Source organism: Alosa sapidissima, chromosome 22 (genome assembly GCF_018492685.1).
Source record: "Alosa sapidissima isolate fAloSap1 chromosome 22, fAloSap1.pri, whole genome shotgun sequence".
NCBI lineage: Eukaryota > Metazoa > Chordata > Actinopteri > Clupeiformes > Clupeidae > Alosa > Alosa sapidissima.
In genome coordinates this window covers 26897567-26920066 of record NC_055978.1, presented here as the reverse complement: position 1 = coordinate 26920066, position 22500 = coordinate 26897567, and the positions used below count along the sequence as shown (strand labels likewise).

Genomic DNA, 22500 nt, shown 5'->3' with positions numbered 1-22500 from the left:
TTGCTTCGGGCAGCGGGCTGCAGGGGATGTTTATCCCACGCACCATGACCTCCATCGCCCCCAGCAAGGGCCTGAGCAACGAGCCAGGCCAGAACAGCTGCTTCCTCAACAGCGCCCTGCAGGTAGGTCCCCTAGCTCAGCCACCTGGATACACCTACACACACCTACACACACCACACACACCACACACACACACACACACACATGGATACCTGGCGCTGTAAAGGTGTCACAGTACCAGAATTCTACCTGGCAATATACTGGAATATGTAAAATATTGTAATAGAGATGTCCTCACTGGAGCCTGAGCTTTTTTTTGTGGGCAGCCGTGGCCTACTGGTTAGCACTCTGGACTTGTAACCAGAGGGTTGCCGGTTCGAGCCCCGACCAGTGGGCCACGGCTGAAGTGCCCTTGAGCAAGGCACCTAACCACTCACTGCTCCCCGAGTGCCGCTGTTGATGCAGGCAGCTCACTGCGCCGGGATTAGTGTGTGCTTCACCTCACTGTGTGTTCACTGTGTGCTGAGTGTTTCACTAATTCACGGATTGGGTTAAATGCAGAGACCAAATTTCCCTCACGGGATCAAAAGAGTATACTGTATATACTTATACTTATCCTACTGTGGGCTTAGTCTAAGTGTCTGTAATGACTGCCCTAAGCCATAGCATATCGTCAGTCTTCTGCAATGCTTCTGGAATGTGTTTTAAAATGTTTCAGTTATTCTCCAGTTATTATTCGACACATTTTCCACAGTGTGACAGTGAGTGAAAAAACACTCTAATATCTCAAAATCTGTATTTTATGAGTTTTTTTGTCTCGCACAAACGGCCATCGGACCAGTCTGTAAGAAAAAGGAAATTGCAATGATAGTTGTTTCAGTATGGGCATTTGGGAAAACTGACTTTCACTTTTTACGGTTCCTTTCATATCCCTCCTGCTTCCGAGTGATTTCCAGGACCATCGCTCCCATGCGGAGGCACACAGTTAATCGCAGTGATAAGATTTTGACAAGTCTACTTAAGCGGAGTTATATTCCCCTGTAACTTCCTTTTGCTGCTCTCCCATCTGTCTCCATTCTGAAAGCCCAGTTTAGCTTTTGAGAATTATTTTTGTCAGTCTTCACTCTTAAGCCCATGGACTCACATGCAGTATGTCGCAGAGCCCTCAGTATGCTTTATGAGAGACAAAAGATGAATAGCTATGTTGTCAGTCATTAATTCACCTCACTGAATCAAATTAATGAAGATGAAAGTAGAGGTCTGTATTTTGATGAGGCATCATTCAGTTTGAATCAAAGACAAGTTCCAGTCTTTTATTGAAAGGGCTTAATTGTTCTGTTATGTTCTTTGGACTTATCCAAGAGGACATCAGTCAGATGGACTTAGTCAGTGCTCTCTGTCACTGATGATATCAGCTAAGATATCCAAACCCTGCCTGTAAAGACACGAGCATATTCTGGTGAAGGAATGGTTTTGCATGCGTACAGATGAAGAGCTGAATGACTCCCCTTCACCCTTCCCCGACCTACGACTCTTTTGACTCAGCACTGATATGTGAATGATGGCTAATCTGCAGATTCTCCCACTCCAGTGAGTTTCACTCCTTCCTGCAATTTGTTTTATTGATTCTCTCTATATTCAGCGGAGTCACAATGAATGTCAGAGTCAGAGGTTGGCTTGCGCTTCCCTTCTCTCCAGTAGCTCCTCTTGTCTGATTGTCATTCATCCACACATATGGAAATTGGCTGTGTGATTCAGAGCTCTATATTAAATGCTCCAGACGTTCAAGTTGAGGAGCAATCCGTGTTCTGTGTCTTGGATGACTGAGGCCTAATGATGATCAGAAGCTGAAGCACAGATACTGACTTTTGTAAGAGTTCATCAAAAGACACTTAACTCGTGAGTTACACGCTTTTGACTGCATGTACTTTGAGTAATTATCTTCTCACATTTGACTAGAGAAGCTCATGTTTTGAATTTGCCCTCATTTCTGGTGAGATATGAAACTAAACTCATCTCTACTCCACTCTCTCTCTCCTCCCGATCTCTCCTCCAGTCCTGCTTAAGAGTACTTTCTGTCATTTGGACAAATTATTAAAGCCCCATTATCTAGGAATGCCTCCTGCTTTGTGTGTGTGTGTGTGTGTGTGTGTGTATGTGTGTGTGTTTTTTTTGGCAATTTGGCGGTCATTAGAGTTTTGGCTGTAATTGACTTCTAGATCACCGTCATAAATACTAATTACCACCAATTGCAGTTCCCTCTGAACAGCTAGTCATCTACATTTATGACAAACGGAAGGACTTGGAACCAGCTAAGAAAACAACATCAACCAGCCACAAATCAGGGTTTGGTCTACCATACCAGTGCTGTGTGAGAGAATGGCCAGCCTTTACAGGCAAGTCTTATCACTCAACAGCCATCCTGGTAACGCCCCTAGTTATTTTGGGCAAAAGAGATCAGGCCTTATGGAATAGAATAGATGTACTGTACCATTCCAGATTGATGCCATACACACTATGGAATCTAATTGTGTGGCAGTAGTGCACGAACTGTAGGTCTGGTGCTTTAGTCAGTGGCAATGAAAAAAACATAGCAAGATGCCTGTCACGCGCACACTTACAAGAGAATGCCATAAATACATTATTTGATAACATAGTCTTTTACTAACGCTTTTTCACAATCTAATTCATAGTACTGTTTTCTCCTGGAGTGCCCTTGTCCTGCCATTGCCTGGTAAAAGCTCTTTTAAAGCTCTTTTAAAGGTCAGATTGGGGACCAGCAGCTCTTTGTGAGTGGATGTGTCTCTCTGGCTGGCTCCTGCTTGTAATGTTTCCCTGGGCATCTTGGCCACTCTAGTGGAGCTTCAGGCATCCGGGAGTGTGATGCCCATTTTATTGCATGTAACCCCCCCTCCCCCTCCCCCTCCCCCTAGTGCCTGCCTGCTCTTGATTACATTTGAACTCTTCCTCATGGCCTCTCTCAGTAGTCTTGCTACAGACACTGGGGCCACTCTCATCTCATGTTGTCCCTTAATGACCTATCTTGTACAATTTATTTCACTATCAATGCTATCAAGTTTTGAATTAAGTTCCAGGCACACATCCTGATTGTTTTACACCAAGAACCACATTGGCAACAGACACATGCATTTTCAAACACACACACACACACACACACACACACACACACACACACACACACACACAGAAACAGAAAGAGAGAGAGACCCAGCTGTCTGCCTGAAGTAGTTGCAGTTGTTATATGTGGTGCTGACCTAGGCTGGTGGTGTTTTGTGGGGCAGTGGTGAAGTGTGTGTGTCGTGTCTCTTGCCCGCGGACTCAGCTAGCGGCCTCTCCGGCAGCATGTCTGGCCATGAATATAACATATCCTGCCTGCCTCGCCTCCTGACTCCTGCTCCAGTGTGCTTTACAAGCGCACTCTCTGCTGCCTGCCTCGTCTGCTGCGCGGAGGCGTGGAAGAGAGAAGGGAGTGCGGGAGAGAGACCGAGGGGGAAGAGGAGGAAAGGAGAAGAGTTATGAAAGGAGACTATGAATGTTTCATGTCTCAGGCTGTTTCTTGCAACAGGAGATGACTTGCTCTTTGAGAGAGTTTGGGTTTAGACTTGTATGTATGCATTTAAATAGATTTAGAATCAATGTCTCTCTGAGAGGCGTTTCAGCTGGAGGCTTCTCTTTTTTTGTAATTTAACTGCCTGTCGTGCTTCAGCTGGACTACACACTGTTTAAACAGTGCAGTAGGTTCCGGCAGTTTATGAGATGCTCACAGGACTTCCCAGGGCTGAGTCTTCGCTTTAGATCCCGTTTAAAAGCTGCCCTGCCATGAACGGTCCTGCTCACTGACTGACATTGCCTGACGAGAAGATACGACTCCCTCAGTGTTCATTACTATTTGCCCTGAGAGGCCAACAGGGTGTCAGGAGCTGAAATCTTCATTCTGGAGCTGAAATCTTCATTCAGGAGCTAAAATCTTCATTCAGGAGCTGAAATCGTCATTCTGAACCAAACTTCTGGACTCCTTCGGATTTCAACTTCTCTGGAAAGAGGTGGATGTGTGAATTGGACTTTCATGGTTTCCGTTGCCCTTCCGATATCTTCTCTAATGGACTGGGTTGGGAGGAGAAGAGGACCAGGATCGATGGAGGGGTGGAGGGAGTTTGATGGTGGAGGCAGCTCTGAGATAAGTGGAGCACAGAAGGAGATGAGAGATGAGAGGAGGAAGAGGAAGAGGAGGAGGAGGAATAAGATGAGGTGCCATTTAGGGAGAAAAGAGGATTTGGAAGATGAGAGAGAGAGAGAGAAGAGTGAAGATGAAAAATGAAGTCCAGGGCAGGAGCAGATGAGGAGATGGGAGGAGCAGTCGGGACGAGAGACATGGAGATGAAAGAAGGACTCTCTGAAGTTCCAAACAGTCCACAGCAGCTGATGGCCCTGATAATGTCTGCAGAATCCCAGTCATTTCCTTCACGTCAGTGACCGCCTAACTGGTGACTCCAGGATATTTACATCCGGATATTGCAGTGAGTTCTCTGGTCATGAGGAGGGTGTTCCTCTGGAAATCCTCTATTTCCTCATACCGTTTTCATTCCTCCACTTCTGTAATACCATTTTAACCTCTCTTGCCTCGGCTCCTTCTTTATGGACTTAACATAAAATAAGCAAGCTTATCCAGCAACTCTTAAGGGATCTGCTGGCTTTACAACATCACTGGTAGACATGCTATCAATCATAATTCATTTCTTAATCTCCACCAGTGCACATTCTCTGGCCGAGCTCCCTCCCTTCGGTAGTGATTATGGGAAGTCTCTCGTTGCATTAGGTCACAGTGGCATATGCTGACAAATGCCAGCGCTGTAATGAGTTTTGCGGTGGAGGCTGGAGACTCATCTGGAGCTGCGCTGATGGATAGGCAATCGGGACGGGACACATGTTTCTGCCCAAGTCAGACGCTTGACACGGCTGCCTCATTACCGCCAGGCCAGTCCGTTTGTTTGTTTTTTTCCCTCTCCCACCACCTTTTTGTCTTTCATCAGCCGAGGCGATTTCCATGTGTGTGTGTGTGTGTGTTGCCTGCAGCTTTGTGCTTCATGGAGGGAATTAATATTTCTCATTAGGCTTGGAGCGGCGAGCCCGTCTGTTCACACACGGTTCACGTGTAAATAAACAGCCGTGTCCTTGACTGGCAACCACACGACACACAGGCCATTATTGGCCTTCAGAACCCCGAGCTCCTCCACCCCCCAGCGCTCGTCCACGTGGCCCAGTCCGTCGCTCCCTGGGCTTTCTGGGTCTCCCTGCCTTCATTATAGGCCTCCCACTGTCCCCCGCGGCCCTCCCTCTCGGCCCGATCAAGTCCTGATTTTATGATAATTGCCACCGTTAAAGCCCCATTTCTCATCTGTCTGGTCTCGCCCCACCAGCGTCCGCCATCATTAGGGAGAGACGCACCTGGAGATAAGAGGAGAAAGGAGGGAGAGGAAAGGAGACAGGGAGAACAGGAAGCAGAGGGAGAGGTGTTTCATTTCCTCTTCAGCAGCATAATGACCAGTGGCCATTCCTGAAACTGTCTGTGCGACATCTCCAATGCCACACTGGTTTCTAATAGGTTTTGGTTTACTCAGGCTGTTTATTGTTGATTGTTGATTGTTGATTGTTGATTGTTGTTGATTGTTGTTGTCTGTTACCAGAGCCCATGAAGAAAAAAATGCCCCCATCTAAATGCCCCCATCTAAATGGCATTGAATTACATAGACATTGACAACCATATCAAACATATTTTAATACAAAAACTAGTGGTGTACCAAACACAGGGTCTTGACATTTGATGTCTTGGGTCTGTGCTTCAGTTCTCTGGACCATACTGTGTATTCATGAGTAGAAGGTGCAGGTGTTTCTTGTTTTAAATACATAAATGGCAACACAGGTTGTTCTCTGTGGCAACTGTAGATTTGATTAAATATTTTACACAACCTGGCCAATACATATGCAGAGGACTTTTCTCTTTTTAAAACCCAAGAACAGTCAAATATCTTTTATGCAAATCCCAAGGAAATAAAAAGAACTGGCCTCTGGCAAGTCACATCGTTCTGATGGGTAAGGTGACGGAGACACCAGAGAGATTTGTAAGTGAATCACTTGATATTATTTGACATCTTTTTCAAAGGTTAATAGAAATTTCCGTATCTGTGTGTGAGTGTGTGGGTAGGTAAACGTGTACAGTAAGAGTGTGAATGTCTAGCAGTGTGTGTGTGTGTGTGTGTGTGTGTGTGTATCCCTGTGTGTGTATGCTTGTGTTGTGTGTATGTGAATACACAGTCATACATCACACATTAACTCAGATGGTAGAGTGTGAAGACAGGCATGAAATAGCAATAACAACACATTATCCAGCAACACATGATCCAAATTTCATCACATTACCCAAATGAAAACCCTATGATCACGAGTTAGCAGAACTCAGAGTTGGGGGGGGGGGGGGGGGGGGGGGTCTCATTTGACCTTGGGGAGATCTAAACAGAACCCTCTTTCCCCTCGTGAAGGCCTCTCAACTATATTTTGCTTCACCACTTTAGAGGGAATCACGTTGGATGCAATTTGGTGTGCTCCTGTGCGATACCAAATGATCTTTGAAAACCATGTCTAGATATATACCCGTGCAGTGAAGGAGATGAGGCACCACACGCGGGAGGGTGGTGGTGGTGGTGGAGGGGTGGGAGGCAGATTCTGCTTAAGTCTTTAAACAGAAGCATGGCCAATAAGCTCAGTCGGAGCTCAGGCACACAGGCTTTCTCTCTTGAGTTGCCAGCTGGAAAACCTGTCCGTCATGGTCGAACACAACCAGACGTTTGGCATCGGCCAGCGGGCTCCCCTGGACGCCGGGAACCCACATCTTCAAAAGCCCGCATAGACGGCTTCACCCCATCTTGAACCGCTGTGAGCTAAAAGTAGAATCCTGTCTGCTGGTGGAGTGTCTTGTGGTCTTGAGTCTGTGTGGACTTGCTCATGGGATGCCATATTGACATTGTGTTTTATCCAATGACGGGATGGAGCTGCAGCGATTTCCTACCAGCCATGAACTCCTGACCACATCAAAATGAGTCATGAAGGCTGACGAGTTTGGTAAGACTTTGGTACTGTACAAAGCAAGGACAGTGTGTGTGTGTGTGTGTGTGTGTGTGTGTGAGAGAGAGAGAGACAGAGAGAGAGAGAGAGAGAGAGACAGAATGAGAGATTTCAATTCAGGCTTGTCAAAAGGAAACAGAGGGAACATGAGGGATGGGGAGGCAGTGAGGAATGTTCTACTTACTGTGTGTCCATCAGGCTTAAAAAGATGAAATTGCAAAAACATAATCATGTGAACAGCTAGCGGAGCTTCTGAAACTGGAGCAAAAGAGGGACATGCACAACGCAAGAGCAGTCCAAGATCAAAAGCGCCAAAGCTAATACATGAAAGGCTAGAACGCTCTGGGTTCATTTGTTTGTCCTTGCCTGCGTTATAGAAACTTTCAATCCCCCACTGTGCGAACACACAAACTTCATTATTGATGTTTTAGTGTCACAGGGCCGTGGAAGTACACATCCTTTAGTTTTCACTTCCTAAACATAAACTGAAAGGCGCCTCCAAAGTTTTTATACTAAATTGGTTTATACAGAGTGTTTGGTCTGGAGAGTGGTGGATTGGGTCAGGAGCATGCTGGGATTGACTTGATGCCAATCCCAGGACCTCCTCTAATCTCAGGGTCATCAGGATTAGACTAACCGATGAAAGCATGCCACTTATTTTCGTCATGGCTAGATAAACCATACACAGTATCAGATATGTCTTACTTCCTGTAATCTCTGAAATGCGATGAAATAACACACAAAACATTTTCATGTGAATTTTGGTTCGGCATCAGATGGAGTTTAAGAAGTAATGCCGTACTGATTAATTTCACCTGTGTTGCCGCAGAGGGCAAATAGGGACAGGCATTTAAAAGCGAGATGTTAATGATTATAACCACTACCTGGCTCTGCAGCGCCACTTAATGCTTTAATGGCCCCGGTTTGAGCAAGGCCTTAAAAAAGATAATGAAAAGGAAAAGAAAAATGGACTTGGGGTTCAGGAGCTCCATGGTGTGAAGGTTTAATTTTTAGCCTTTAATCAACATTAAAAATACGTTAATTGGAGCTCCCGAAGGGGAGAAATTGATGATGTCCTCCACATGGGGAACCTGCCTTTGGTAGATATGAGTTTGGAATGATTAAAGGTGAAAGTTCTATGAAGAGACCATGTCTGGGCTGAAACAAAGAACTGAGAGGCTCTGTGGAATCAGTTGAACCCAATCAGAGACGTACTCCAGCAAACAGACATGCTACTTACCCCCACCATCACTGGATTTTGCACCCCTCCCCCACATGGCGATCACGAACAATAAGGTGACAACGACCTCAGTCAACAGCCATCAGACACACAGATCCCAGATGCACCCCTCCCCCTCCCCTCCCCTTACACCCCTCACCATTACAACAGATCAAGTGACAGTCCAACTAAAGAAATTGCGCAGCAATAAAGCAGCGGGGCCTGACAGACTGTGTCCAAGGCTACTCGAGGCCTGTGCTGCTGAACTGGGGAAGCCACTGAAGCACATCTTCAATTTGAGCCTACGCCTCGGACAAGTTCCAACACTGTGGAAGACATCATGTCTTACCCCTGTCCCTAAGAAGCCACACCCTAGTGAGCTTAATGACTACAGGCCTGTCGCTCTTACATCTCATGTGATGAAGACAATGGAGCGATTGGTCTTAGGTATGCTCAGACCCCAGGTACGCCATGCACTAGACCCTAGATACAGTTTGCATACCAGGAGAAAGTGGGCGTGGACGATGCCATCACTTATCTTCTACACAGGACACATTCCCACCTAGACAAGGGGAAAAGTGCTGTGAGAATCATGTTCTTTGATTTCTCAAGTGCTTTTAACACCATCCAGCCCATCAGATTGGGAGACAAGCTCTTGCAGATGGGTGTGGACGCTCACCTGGTAACCTGGATTACAGATTACCTGAACGAGCGACCACAGTTCGTCAGACTGAAGAACTGTCTCTCTGACACTGTGATCTGCAGCACCGGAGTGCCACAGGGAACTGTGCTCTCTCCAGTCCTGTTCACCATGTACACATCTGACTTCTGCTACAACACCGAGTCATGCCACATGCAGAAGTTTTCTGATGATACTTCAATTGTGGGGTGTATCAGGAACGGGCAGGAGGAGGAGTACAGGAGCCTGGTGGAGGACTTTGTGCAATGGTGCAAACTCAATCATCTTCAACTTAACACTTCAAAGACCAAGGAGATGGTGGTGGATTTCCACAGGTCTAAGCCCACTCTGCTACCAGTCCACATTGATGGGGTCAATGTGGAGGTGGTTAGCACCTACAAGTATCTGGGTCTCCACCTGGACAATAAACTGGACTGGTCAGCCAACACTGATGCACTCTACAAGAAAGGGCAGAGCAGGCTGTACTTCCTGAGGAGGCTGCGGTCCTTCAATGTGTGCAGTAAGCTCCTCAGGATGTTCTACCAGTCTGTTGTTGCCAGTGTCCTCTTCTATGCAGTAGTATGTTGGGGAGGAAGCACAAGGAAGAAGGATGCGGGACGAATTGACAGGCTGGTAAGGAAAGCTGGCTCTGTAGTGGGAGCTGAACCGGAGTGCATCACTTCACTATCTGACAAAAGGACCCTGAACAAACTGATCAACATCTTGGACAATGAGTGTCACCCACTCCACAGCACTATTGTTAAGCAGAAGAGCCTGATCAGCTGGAGACTTCGCTCACTGCCTTGTACAATTGACAGACTGAGAAAGTCATTTGTCCCCAGGACCATTGAACTGTTCAATGCTTCACTTAAGGGAAGAGGAGAGATAGACTTCTCTGCATAGTCTGTCTGCCTCTTCACCCCCTCCATGTTTGGATACTGTCTGTCCACTAGCCACTTTTACCACTGTCTTTCTGCCTCACTGTTTGCGTGCTATATTAGCACATTAGCACATATACATAACCCCTCCCTCCATGTCACAGCCGAACTGTGGCCACACTTATACCTTTTCTTAAAATAGTTAAATATATAGATATATAGACTTTACTTTACTTTATTTCTGCATTGTTGCACTGTTGGACTTACTCATTTGCACTATCACCATGACCACTATCACCACAGAGAATCACAGGCTCAGTCCCTGCCTCAGTCATTGCAAGCGCCTCTGATTGATTAATCACCACTATGTGGATACTGGTTTTAGAATTGATTTAGATTAAGTGTTAGTTAGTATAATTTGTATTTTAGTATATTTAGCATATTCTTTATCTTCTACTGTCCTTATTGCTTAGTTGTGTTTTTATATTTTATACTTTAATTACTCTTTCTGCTGTTAAAGAATGTGTTTGTGTTGTCTGTATGCTGCTGAGACCTTGAATTTCCCCTGGGGATCAATAAAGTATCTATCTATCTATCTATCTATCTATCTACTTATTGATTTAAGATGGGGATAAGTCCCTTATTTAATAAAGAAAATGTTTAATTGCTGGATAATTGATGTTGTGTAACCAACTAGGCTTATTTATCACAATTGTTTTGCTTTCTAAATGATTACTAATAAATATATCTGAGAAGATGTTCCCTCATATCTACATGCCAGCTAGACTCACTGATCAACAACCAAGAAGATGTTATAGCTTGCTAAATTTACCTTGCAATTTTACAAAAGCAATTGTTTTGAAGGACACTGTTATTTGCGAATGGCACAAGAATATATGCCATGGCTGGCTTCCATGGTTGGAGGCCATTGGTGTTGTGATGAAAAGAAAGCCAAAGATAGAACAATAGGTATGGGGCCTGAAGGAGTACGAGCTTAATTAGCGCTGCACTCTGTTCGACTCCTACAAAATTAATCAAGTGCAGAAAGGCTCAATAGAGTGTCCGTCATGTTAATTACCAGGGTAACGGTAAAGGGGGGAGAGTGCAAGGGAAAGTGAGAGCATCACAGCACAGGCACGAGAGAGGAAAACACTGCAGCATTTAGCTGATGTTGCAGAGGTAGCAGATGCTTTGAGACCTCACTCACACGCCAGGGCGCTCTCTTTCTCCACCTCCTACATCTTGTATTTTTCTCACCGTCTCCCCTGCTTCGTCTCCCCCTCATCCCTCTCTCTTTCCCTCCTTCCCTCCCTCCCTCTATTTTTTCTCAACCCCCCCACCCCCCTCCTCTCTCTTCCTTACTCTCTCCATATCTATCTGTCTTCCTCCTCTCCCATCTCGATCTCTTGGTACTCCATTTCTCATTCTGCTTTTTCTTGGGGTTTTTGTGCTGAATGATCACTTCCTGCAGCTCTGGACCATGGCCAGCCCTTTGGTCATTAATAGTGATTGACAGGACGCTCGCCGGTGTACCCACTTCTCTTTCCAGTCTCAAGGCTGGGGAATTAAACGTCGGCATCATTGTGTGGACCAATGGCAGGACCATATCGTTTGCATCACCCTTGTAAAGTCATTGAGCTTGACCAGAGATCGCCCAGAGATGGAGACGGTTGAGATGGTTACTGTTGTACTCCGGTGTGAACGAATATATGTTGGTATGTGCTTGTACGTATAGACTATTTCAGTAGGCATTATATATAGTTATGTCACTTTAGTATATGCGTCCCCCCTCCTTCCTTGAAGCCCGCAGCAGTGGCAGTTGATTGATGGGCCAGTGTTGTGGGCGGCAAGGTGCTTCTGTGTGCTCGTGTGTGTGGGCGCTGCTGATGTCAGCCTGAGTCCAATCCAGGGAGTGATGTACTGTTTCAAATAGAATCTCAATACATCCAATCTATAAAACACTTATACACCGTGGGCTCCATTTTGAGAAGGAGTCACATACTGTACGACAGTTAGAGGAAATGGCCTATGGGAGATATGTAGTACCCTCCTCCCCAAACCCCAGGCTTATTAGCATCCCCCTGGTGCTAATCCACTTTAAACATTCCAGTTCTCCTCCCCTCATGTACAGTGAAGCTTAATGATGACATTCATTAACAGAAATCTAAAATCTGCCAGCTTCAAGAGATTACTAGAGGGACTATTCTATCTTGTATGGATCTTGTGGGGGCCAAATGAGTTGATCAGAAACTCAAAAAAATTGTCGCACTCCAAAAACGTTTCTTTTTCAGAATTTATCACTTTCAGAATTTTCACTTCAGTAGCAGGGGTAACAAACGTTTCGGCCTTGCGGCCTTCGTCAGTGTGTATAATCCCTATCCACTTCCTAGTCTTAAGAAGGCAAGCTGCCTCAATTGGTGACACCTGTAACCTATCTACAGCACGGCACAGTACCTGGCACATCGGGCCGCACAGGCCATTCATCAGTCGGAGCGCTTGGTGTCTCCAATGGTCGCAACGTAATTGATAATGTTCGCAAATGAATTGATAAAAGTTATCAACAGTAGGTGACTCTCTACTGAGGTGAGGAGCTGTGTGAGAGCAGCAGAGTTTCCTGTTCCTCTAGGCCGTCTGCCTCTACCTTGCCACCTAAACTCGGAGGCCGCACACCTCCTCTCACACCTCCCTTCCCAGCTCCCTCTCCACCTCTCCCTCCACCTGGCCTCCCTTCTTCCCTCCCTCCCTCCCTTCCTCCTGTCCCGAGCTGACTTCGGCAGGGGAGCCGATTCATCACAAATCATTAAAATAGAGGAAGACAGAGTGAAAAGGCGAGCGAGTCTTCGCCAGCATCGCGGTGCAGTCTTTCATCCTCCCCTCTTCATCCTCCCCTCCTCATCCTCCTCTCTTCACCTCTTTTTTTTTCTCTCCTTCCCCCTCACTCTCGCTTTGCTACACTCAGCTTTTTTTTTTTTTTTTTTTCCTCGCAAAAAACTTGTGCCTTTCCCCCCTGCGGAAAACTTTACAGAGAAAAGCCTTCATGTGAAGTTTGCGAGCGGAGACGCGGCCGAGCGCTAACTGTGGGGAAGAGTCGAAGTTTAGCGCCATCATGCTAACTGAAGGAAGCTGTTAGTTTTTAGCAGTGTCACAGAAAAGCGGAAGTGTGAGGTCAGTGGAATAACACTGTGAGGCTGAGAGCTTCAGCAGTTTGTAAGAGTGATGATGCAGAGCTTACCGCTGCTGCTGAAACAGAGGGTTTAAGCTGGACATGTGGCAGCATGGAGACAGAAGGCTGGAAGGGTCAGAAGAATCATTCGAGGTCGTCAGCATAGAACTGGGAAAAGGGGTCAGACAACACGCTGCTCTCCATTGGTCAATATATTTTCATAGTGCATTAGGCAGGGAACAGCGTTGTCACTGTTACATCACCCCCCCCCACCCCCCCCCACTGACGGCACTCTTCAGAAGCCAGCCGCGCACAGAGACAGGCTCGGGACGATTAGCGCTCTTGTCCTGGTGCAGGGAGGGAAAGGTAACGTTAGGGAAACGTTGGGATTGAGTTCAGTGAGCTAGAGGTCAGTGATGAAGAGTGAAATGGAGGCAGATTTTTTGAATGGAGAAATTAGATGAATTGTTTGTTTCCCAATTTAGATGAGCAGTAATACTTCATGCTCTCAACATTAGCGGCTTTAGAGGCAACAGAATGGTATCACCATTCTCGCTAGTGAGTGATTTGTGTGAATGTTTGTCTGCAGTAGTCAGTAACATTTGAAGTTTATCTTTGCAAGTTCAGGAATTTCCAATTGAATACTGATTGAGTCAGCATCTAGGCAACTGTAGTGAAATCTGAACTTTACAGTGATCTGGATGATTTCTCTTATTATTCCCGGTCAAAAAACCTCCATTTCAACTCTATAAGCACTACCTACAGTCGTGAGAGATTCTCCATGTCCAGGACATTTGTAAGAGAATGCACCTGCCAGACACAGCCAGGATTTGCCCACAGATGAATGGGGAAAGATGCCATATGTGGATGAAAACCCTGTAGGCCTCAGTTAACCCCTTCAGCTCCACACTGTCTGCCATACTGTAAGCCCCGCAGGTCACGAACAGGACTCCGCAGGCCCATTAGGACCCAGTTTTTAATTCAGAGGAGTAGGTCATCTGGCCAAGCAACACGCCTGTTTGGGAGCGAGTGAGTGAATGTGTGTGAGAACGAGAGGCTTCAGGTTTTTATTATGCAGGCTGTTTTGACAAGGGATAATCTGTGGCTGTAACCTGACTCTGGGGAAGGCCTGGGAGAGGTGAGGGGTTGGGTGGGGGAAAGAGAGAGAGAGAGAGAGAGAGAGAGAGAGAGAGAGAGAGAGAGAGAGAGAGAGAGAGAGAGAGAGAGAGAGAGAGAGAGAGAGAGAGAGAGAGAGAGAGAGAGAGAGAGAGAGAGAGAGAGAGAGATGTATTATGTAACTCTCTCTCCCTGTATTAAGCTCAGACGGGATAGAAGCAGGCTTTGCTCCTGATAGCTGATGCAGGCGCTGGTATATGAGTTATGAAACAGTGTTGTGTTGTGTTGCGTACCCATTCTCCTCCTCTTCAGCGTCACCTCTGCCCTCTCCCTGTGTGTCTGTCCTCATTGTGCTCTGCATGTAACACAGGTGCATCTCAAACACGCGCCTCGTGCATATCGACTGGCCATAGGGTTTTGCAGCAGTAATCTTCCATGTAGAGGAATGGGTTTGTATGGATAGGAAACTAGCAGATGCATTTTTAATGTGCTGGGAGTTACGAGCATCAGCACAAATGCATGCAGCAGAGCAACAGCTCTTCTACTTTGCACTCAAGATGAATAGTGGCAGTCCAGCCAAGGAACAATTGCAGGGCATTTCTCTCTTTCTCTCTCCCTCCTCTCTGTCTCTCTCTCTCTCTCTCTCTCCCTCCTCTCTGTCTCTCTCTCTCTCTCCCTCCTCTCTGTCTTCCTCTAGAATCTCTCTGTCAGCATCCTCATGTCTCCTATCATATACAGTACATGCAATGCCAGAGCAAAGCATAATCCACTTCATATATTACCATGCATTAAAGCAGGCTCATTTACTTGTGCAAAGATAAACAAATTCAAAAGCTGGCCCACAAGGACATGCACAGAGTACAAAGTGCATATTCCCGTAACTATGTGTCATATAGTGCGGGGATGTAAACTCGTATACAGTTAGAGAGGAACACAGGAGAGCAGCCCTGCGCTCTCTCACACATTTCCAGTACGGAAGACGTCACTGTCCTCCAGCTTTGCTGCAGCACTCTTTCTCTCTCTCACGCTTTCTATCTCTCTCTCTCTCTCTCTCTCTCTGGCACACTCTCTGTCTTTCTCACGCTCCCTTTTCCCTCCCTCTCTCTTTCTCTCCCCCACTCCTGCACACACACACTCTCTCCTTGACTCTCATTCTTGTCTCATCTCTCTACCTCTCCACATCATTTCTCTCTTTTTTATCTCCGGTCCCCCCCTTGTCTTTCTTTACCTCATTTCTTTCCTTTCTTTCATTCTTTTCTTTCTTTCCTTTCTTGTTTTTCATTCTTTCTGTCTTTCCCTTTCATCCCCCCGTGGGCTTCCTATGATCCTGTGCCTGGAGTGGGTTGCTCTGGTTTTCTGGTCTGCTGAGGGGATTAAGAGGAGGTGCTGTCTCTGGCTGCCGAGTCGTGCCGAACAGAGGAGAGGAGAGGAGAGGAGAGGGCTGGGGGGAGCATCAGGGCTGAGGTGGTGCTGAGGAGAGGAGAGGACCGCAGGACAGCTGGACCAGTGCTGCTTACACACACACACACACACACACACACACACACACACACACACATGCATACACACACACTCACACACACAGACGTTCTTCAGGGAGCATTGCAGGAACTCAGGCTGCTACTGCTGAAGGGCTAACTGTTCTTAGGGGTGAGTGAGTGAGTGAGTGAACGAGTGAGTGAGTGAGTGAGTGAACGAGTGAGGGAAGTGAATGAGGGAGTTTGTTTTAATGACTAGGTGAATAAGTTTATTTTTTGAATGTGAGAATAACTGTCGTTTTCCAGAGTTGAAAGGAAATTCTTGTCTTGTTTTGGGTTGTGTATTGTAAGTGTAAAGCTGGAACTTGTGTTTATTTTAGTTTACTTGTAAGCGCCTATTAGGCGCTTACAAGTAAACTAAAATAAACACAAGTTGGCTTTTCTGAGACATTGCTCTACCCTAGCGTAGCCCTGGATCATTAGGCTGTAGCTGTTTAGCCCGTCCCGATAAGTAACTCTTTCATTACAGCCTGTGATAAATGAGAGCTTCTTGAGTGTATTTTTTTGTTTTTATTGATACATTCTTTGTGTTAAGATATTGTTTGTGAACTGAAACATTATGCTTTTACAATGTGCTATGTCTGATCTGTAAAGTCTAGTCACTTTTAACTTTACTGGCCTATACCAACAGAATTAAGTGAATTTCTAAGAGGAAAAGTCCTTCTTGCTGTTCTTTACTTACATGAACCGTAGTGTTCTTTACTTACATGAACCGTGCTGTTCTTTACTTACATGAACCGTGCTGTTCTTTACTTACATGAACCGTGCTGTTCTTTACTTACATGAACCGTAGTGTTCTTTACTTACATGAACCGTAGTGTTCTTTACTTACATGGGTGCAGGTCCGGGTAAGAGCGGAGATAGTTCATCCCATCATCATACTCCTCCATTATTTATGACTGATAGTCTGGTGTCTTTGCTATTGTTCTCTATTGGACTCTGAACGTGTGGCATTTAGCCTCATGTGGACGATGGTGATTGCCTCTGAGCTTTGGGTTATCTTGGCTTTAGCTGCTTGGTAAACCCAGGCCTCCGCCTCCGCTGAGTCTCCGATTACACCTGACGCAGCTCTGTGAAGGCCAGTGTTTGGTGTTGTGGCTCCTCCGCAATGAGCAAACAGTTTGCCATGATTTGGTTTACAGGCGTGCACTGACACTCTATTCTTCTGTTCACCGTACACTAAAACTTTACAGCCACTGGGATGTTCACACAGAGCGGCATCATTTTCATTTCACACATAAGTATAATCTCTATTCTCTATAGGTCCTGAAAGAGCTTTATTTAATATTGACATGGTTAACATGATAACTTTACTTTGTTTCCACAGCTGTAAAATTAATTTTGAAAGGAAATGATGGCCATTATCTACCTGTAATAAGCTGATGGAAATTTTAAGCATATTTTTTTTTTCAGTGAATTCATTTTTAATATAATAGGTTGCGTATATCAGTTTCACCAATTGAAAATAAGCTGCATAACCTTCACTTTCCAGCCTGTCAGCCAAGGATTCACTTACGACACCTTTAGACAGTAGTTAGTTTTACCCTGTAAAAAGAATAGAAATGTTTACTTTTGCTCCTTACCTGTGAACATGTCTTCCCTGACCGTAGGTCCTCTGGCACCTGGACATCTTTAGAAGAAGCTTCCGACAGCTGACCACCCACAAGTGCATGGAGGACTCTTGCATCTTCTGCGCTCTCAAGGTGAGAGTCATGCGGCCACTCTGCTGAGATCTCTGACAGAAGCAGGCTAATAATGGCCCTCACACAGAGGGGGGGGTTTTCTCTTGACCTCTCTTGTGTGGGGGCGTGTGAACACTTCCTGTATTGTAGCCAGAGTTATGGTGCAGTAGATGCATTGCAGTTTGTTGTTTCTGTGCCATCTGACCTTGTCAGTCATTGAACTGAAGAGAACTGAATGGAATAGAAATGATGTGTAGGTATGGTGTTTTCCAGAGACCGTTCATAGTGTGTGTGTGCATTTTTGGTGAACCTTTTCGTGTGTCGGGCTAGGTTATGCCACTCTCATAAAGTCATTGTGTGTGTGTGTGTGTGTGTGTGTGTGTGTGTGTGTGTGTGTGTGTTTTAGGTGAACCTTTTTGTGTGTCAGACTACATTTTGCCAGTCTCATAAAGTCAGAGTGTGTGTGTGTGTGTGTGTGTGTGTGTTCTTGGTGAACCTGTTCATGTGTCGGGCTAGATTATGCCAGTCTCATAAAGTCGGAGGGAATTTATGGCCATCTTCTCCGGTCCTACTGATTCAATTTAACCACTATCAGTAAGACGGCAGTACTTTGATATACAGCTACTGAAATATATTGGGATTTCAATCAATTGTTTTGCTTGCATTAAAGACAGCCAGTCTTCGGGGGAAGGAAACCAGGTGGTAGTGTTTAAAAAGTGATTTGCTTTATTTTGTAATTAAATGTAACAGAATTGAAGGCTAAAGAAATCCACAGTATCATAGTGATCTGTGAATGTACTCGAATTCTCTATTGGAATCTAGCTAATTGAGTCTGGCCCCTACTGGCCCTTACTGGCCCCTAGCCTGTGTTCCACTGTGTTGGTGTTGGAGTGATGGGGTGAGGTGTGTGTGCGGTGGTGATTTAGGTGTGCCGCTTGTCGGTGCTGTGTGATGGAGTGTGTCCTGAGTGGTGCTGAGCCAGCAGCCAGCAGACACAGGGTCGCAGCGCTGGTGTTAGAAGGTCAGGGGGTCAGATGTGGACTGACCCGCAGACCAGCTGTCATGATATACATTACAAGCACATGTCTGTAAGCACAGCACGTGTGTGCAAATGCGCAATCACAGGACACACGGACACACACACACACACACACATACGCATGCACACACACACACACACACACACACACGCATGCACACACACACACACACACACACATACACACGCACACACGCCCACAGTCACGCACACATAAACACACACACACCATACAGTTCACTATATAGCTTTTAAGACGAGTATGAACAACCTAGTAGAGATGGATCAAGCCTGGTAGAGATTTTTATATATATACTTTAATTATCCCACAGGGAAATTCAGTTGTTTCAGCAGCCTTAAGAACATACAGCAAGCACACACACACGCACACATATAGTCCACATACATAAACAAGAAATGACTTTCACCCACAAGACATAGCATGGTAGCTGTGGAGCTGCTGTATGTATTCCTGCTCGTGGGCTGTGGGATGTCCGTGGAGGAGAGATGTGTGGGAGGGGGAGGTGAGCACACGCTGTTCTCAGTGGCCTCGGCTGGACATGCACTCAATCAGCCGGCACTCACTGCCCGCTCAAACCCTCCAGCAGGGGAGTTTGGAACATTCTAACTGATGATTCTGTTCCGCAACCATGTACAGTAAGATTCTATAGTTTCCACGGAGATTGTTCCGCTTTAACCCTCTCTGCTACAGCTGTTGAACAATCTCCGTGGAAACTATAGAATTTTCATGCCGGAAAATCCCTTTCAGTGCAGTAAATCCCTTGGCGTCTCTCCTTAACTAAGGAAACATTTTAAGGTATTCTGTGCAACACCCTTAAGTAAATCCCTTACTGAGGAGAAATGAAGTCTTAAGGGTCATACTTAAGGGAAAAAACTTAAGGTGCTTTGTGCAACCGGCCACTGGTTCCATTTAATATACCCCGATATTCTTTAGAATGTTCAATTCCCAACATGTACCGTCTTAAGGGTTAAACCCAGAGACAGAAGTGAGAAATGCATCCATTGCTCCTGGGTTCTATTAGTTTTTCTGCCTCCCAAAACTGTGAAAAAAAGAGATTTGTACTTCTCTTGGATATGTTTGTTGAGTATTTGCAGTAATCCTGTGGAGGTGGGAGGTGAAGATGGAGAGGGATTAGTGGCGCTAGACAGATAAGGTGTGTGGGGTCTGGAGGCTGGGTGCTGGCCTAGTGGCTGAGGGGTCAGGACTCGGAGGCCAAGAGAGAGAGATGGGGAGATGGGCAGCTGAAAAGAACAGAGCGGAGAGTGCCAACACCGGCACACGCCCCACGACATGAGTACTGTCGCTGATGGTGACATCAGGGAGGACTACAGCATCGAGATGACGCAGATTTATTCAGCTTGTTAGAAATGTATTCTCTTGAATAGAAATAAGTGCTAACTTTCTTAAATGTCCAAAGTGATCGTCTTTGAGATTAAGTGAAGATGAGTTCTTAAGTGCAAACTAACCTCCCGATTCCTGTTTTTGGAAGTTTGGAGAGTTTGTTGTTGAGTTCGTTCTGTGATATTGTGGGTGTATAAATGCACTCTCAGTTCTTCAGTTTACAAGAGGAACAGCTCTTTACTCATTAAATGAACATGTTGAGCTTAGAGTTAGCAGACCTCTCTTGAGATTACCACGCTTGAATAAACACTGTATTATTTTACAGTCTCTTTAAATATGCGTAAACATTGACGTGTTATTGTTGTCAGTGTCTGACAATATTTGTTTGTGGAGTTGCGTGCATTTGACTGTCTTGTCCTTTGTGTTTTATTGTGCAAGAAGATAGGTTTATTGTGTTGTCAGAGATGCGTAATTGTGATGAATGTCTTTTACTGTGTTCAGTTCAGTTCAGTTGTGTCATGTTGCGTTAGGCTGGTGTTATTGTTGGGTTGAAACTTTTTTTATAGTGTGTGTTTATGTCTGTGTTTACTGTATCAGTACCACAGTGACAAATGAATCCTTCCTCCCACAGGGTCAAACCAGCGCTCTAAGCTGCTTAACTATAGATTTGTATTCACCTCTATGGGTATATGGCCCCTTGTGTGTATAATACATTATGTCTATGAGTTTGTATACACATCATCTGCTATAACATATCTGTATATGTGCCTATATGTGTCAAGTGCATATGCCTTGAACTACCTTGGTGTACAATATTCTGTGTGTGTGTGTTTGTGTGTGTGTGCACTTCTTAGTTGCTTAGAGAGGTTTTTCTTTTCTGTGTGTGCCTGTAGCTGTGTGTTAGAGTGTGTGTGTGCATGCTTGTGTGTGTGTGTGTGTGTGTGTGTGTGTGTGTGTGTGTGTGTGTGTGTGTGTGTGTGTGCGCATGCCTGTTTATGCATGCTTGTGTGTGTGTGTGTGTGTGTGTGTGTGTGTGTGTGTGTGTGCGTGCGTGAGCCGCCAGTGCCCTTGTGAGCTGAAACAGTGCAGTGCTGGCTGTGTGCTGATGATGGCCAGGCACTCATGTCTTTGTGTCGAGGTTAATGTCTCATTTCACAGGCAATGCCTCAGGGTCTGCAGCTGATGGGAGAGATCCTGGCAGACCTGTGTGTGTGTGTGTGTGTGTATGTGTGTGTGTGTGTGTGTGTGTGCGTGTGTGTGTGTGTGTGTGTGTGTGTGTGTGTGTGTGTGTGTGTGTGTGTGCGTGTGTGTGTGTGTGTGCGCGCGCGCATGTGTGGCGTTGTGCCCTTGTCTTTATGCTCTCTGAGTGGCTGCGTCTTAGAAATGTAGACCTACCTGCACCTGTTTAGAGTGGAGGCAGGAAAGAGAGGGGTTGGAGTGAAGACACGGAAGGGTAGAAACGAACAGAGATGAGGAAAGAGCTCTTCAAAGGACAGACGGAGTGAAAAAGGAGAAAGTACACATTTAGCTGGGCTATAAATGAGTTTGACGTGGGAGCGCACTTAAAAGCAAGGAAACGAGAAGTCTCTTGCTTGTTCAGACTCACACATACACATGGATACTGTATATCAATTCTAGTTTCTTGGCTCTCATAACTGTGTGTGTGTGTGTGTGTGTGTGTGTGTGTGTGTGTGTGTGTGTGTGTGTAGACCAGAGTGTAGACAGGGGTGTGTGATTCCACGTGATTATTCAGGGGAACAATGCCGCAGAAAATAAAGAAAGAAGAAAAATGTTTTCCTCCGTCCAGTCGCTCAACTCCCCTTTTGCCCTCCCTCCCTGTTTCTCCCTCTCCCCCTCTTCCTTTCTCTTCCCCCTCCCTCCCTCTGTCCCCCTCTCCCTCCCTCCCTCCCTCCCTCCCTCCTTCTCCCCTCTCCCTTCTCTGCTCCCTCCATCCTGGCTCTCCTTGGCGCAGTGCTGCAGTCACCACCACCACTGCATTACCTGACCAGCCTTCAGCAGCTCACCAACACTACAACATACACACTGTGCCACACACACACACACACACACACACACACACACACACACACACACACACACACACACACACACACACACACACACACCAAACCAATTATAATCAGCACACTCTGTGTACCCACTATAACACAGTAATCATGGCCCTAGCAATGTCGCAGCTCCAGCTTCTATTTTAATAAGGTGGACACACTAATAGAATGAGTTTGTCTTCAGCGTCCCATACAATCCATTAGATGGACTGAAGGATTGTTTGTGTAGTTTCAAATGAACAGAGCCATGTAGTGACCTATACACAGCAGAACTGGCTCCCACACTGGGGTTGTTGCTCAGGTATCTACTGATATGCAACCGAATGCTGATTAATTCTGGAGAAACATATTTATGTCTGAATACAACTGCTATTCAGTATTCAATGATTCCTGAGGGTTCCCTTTCACATCAACTCGAGCAGGGAAAAAACGATTTATTCAAATCACATAGACTGTTGCAATGTACTAAAACAAACTGTAGTTAGGAATTTGTATGTCCCCCTAATGTGTATTGGACCAATTTTGTCTTCATGCGATGCAATAACGGTTGAGGACGGTTCACAACATGTGCTGTGGCGTTCACAATGAAGCTTTCTGTCATGGAAATAGTGAAG

At 45.8% G+C, this 22500-nt stretch overlaps 1 protein-coding gene across 1 annotated transcript in view; it reads left to right on the top strand.

The window, feature by feature from the left end:
- usp54b (ubiquitin specific peptidase 54b) overlaps window positions 1-22500 on the top strand; it is a 78999-nt gene that overhangs the window by 23712 nt on the left and 32787 nt on the right. Inside the window, 2 exon segments of the mRNA XM_042079039.1 lie at window positions 1-122; window positions 17344-17436. The exon segment at window positions 1-122 is cut by the window's left edge and continues 899 nt beyond it. Coding sequence (XP_041934973.1) covers window positions 1-122; window positions 17344-17436 — 215 coding nt within the window.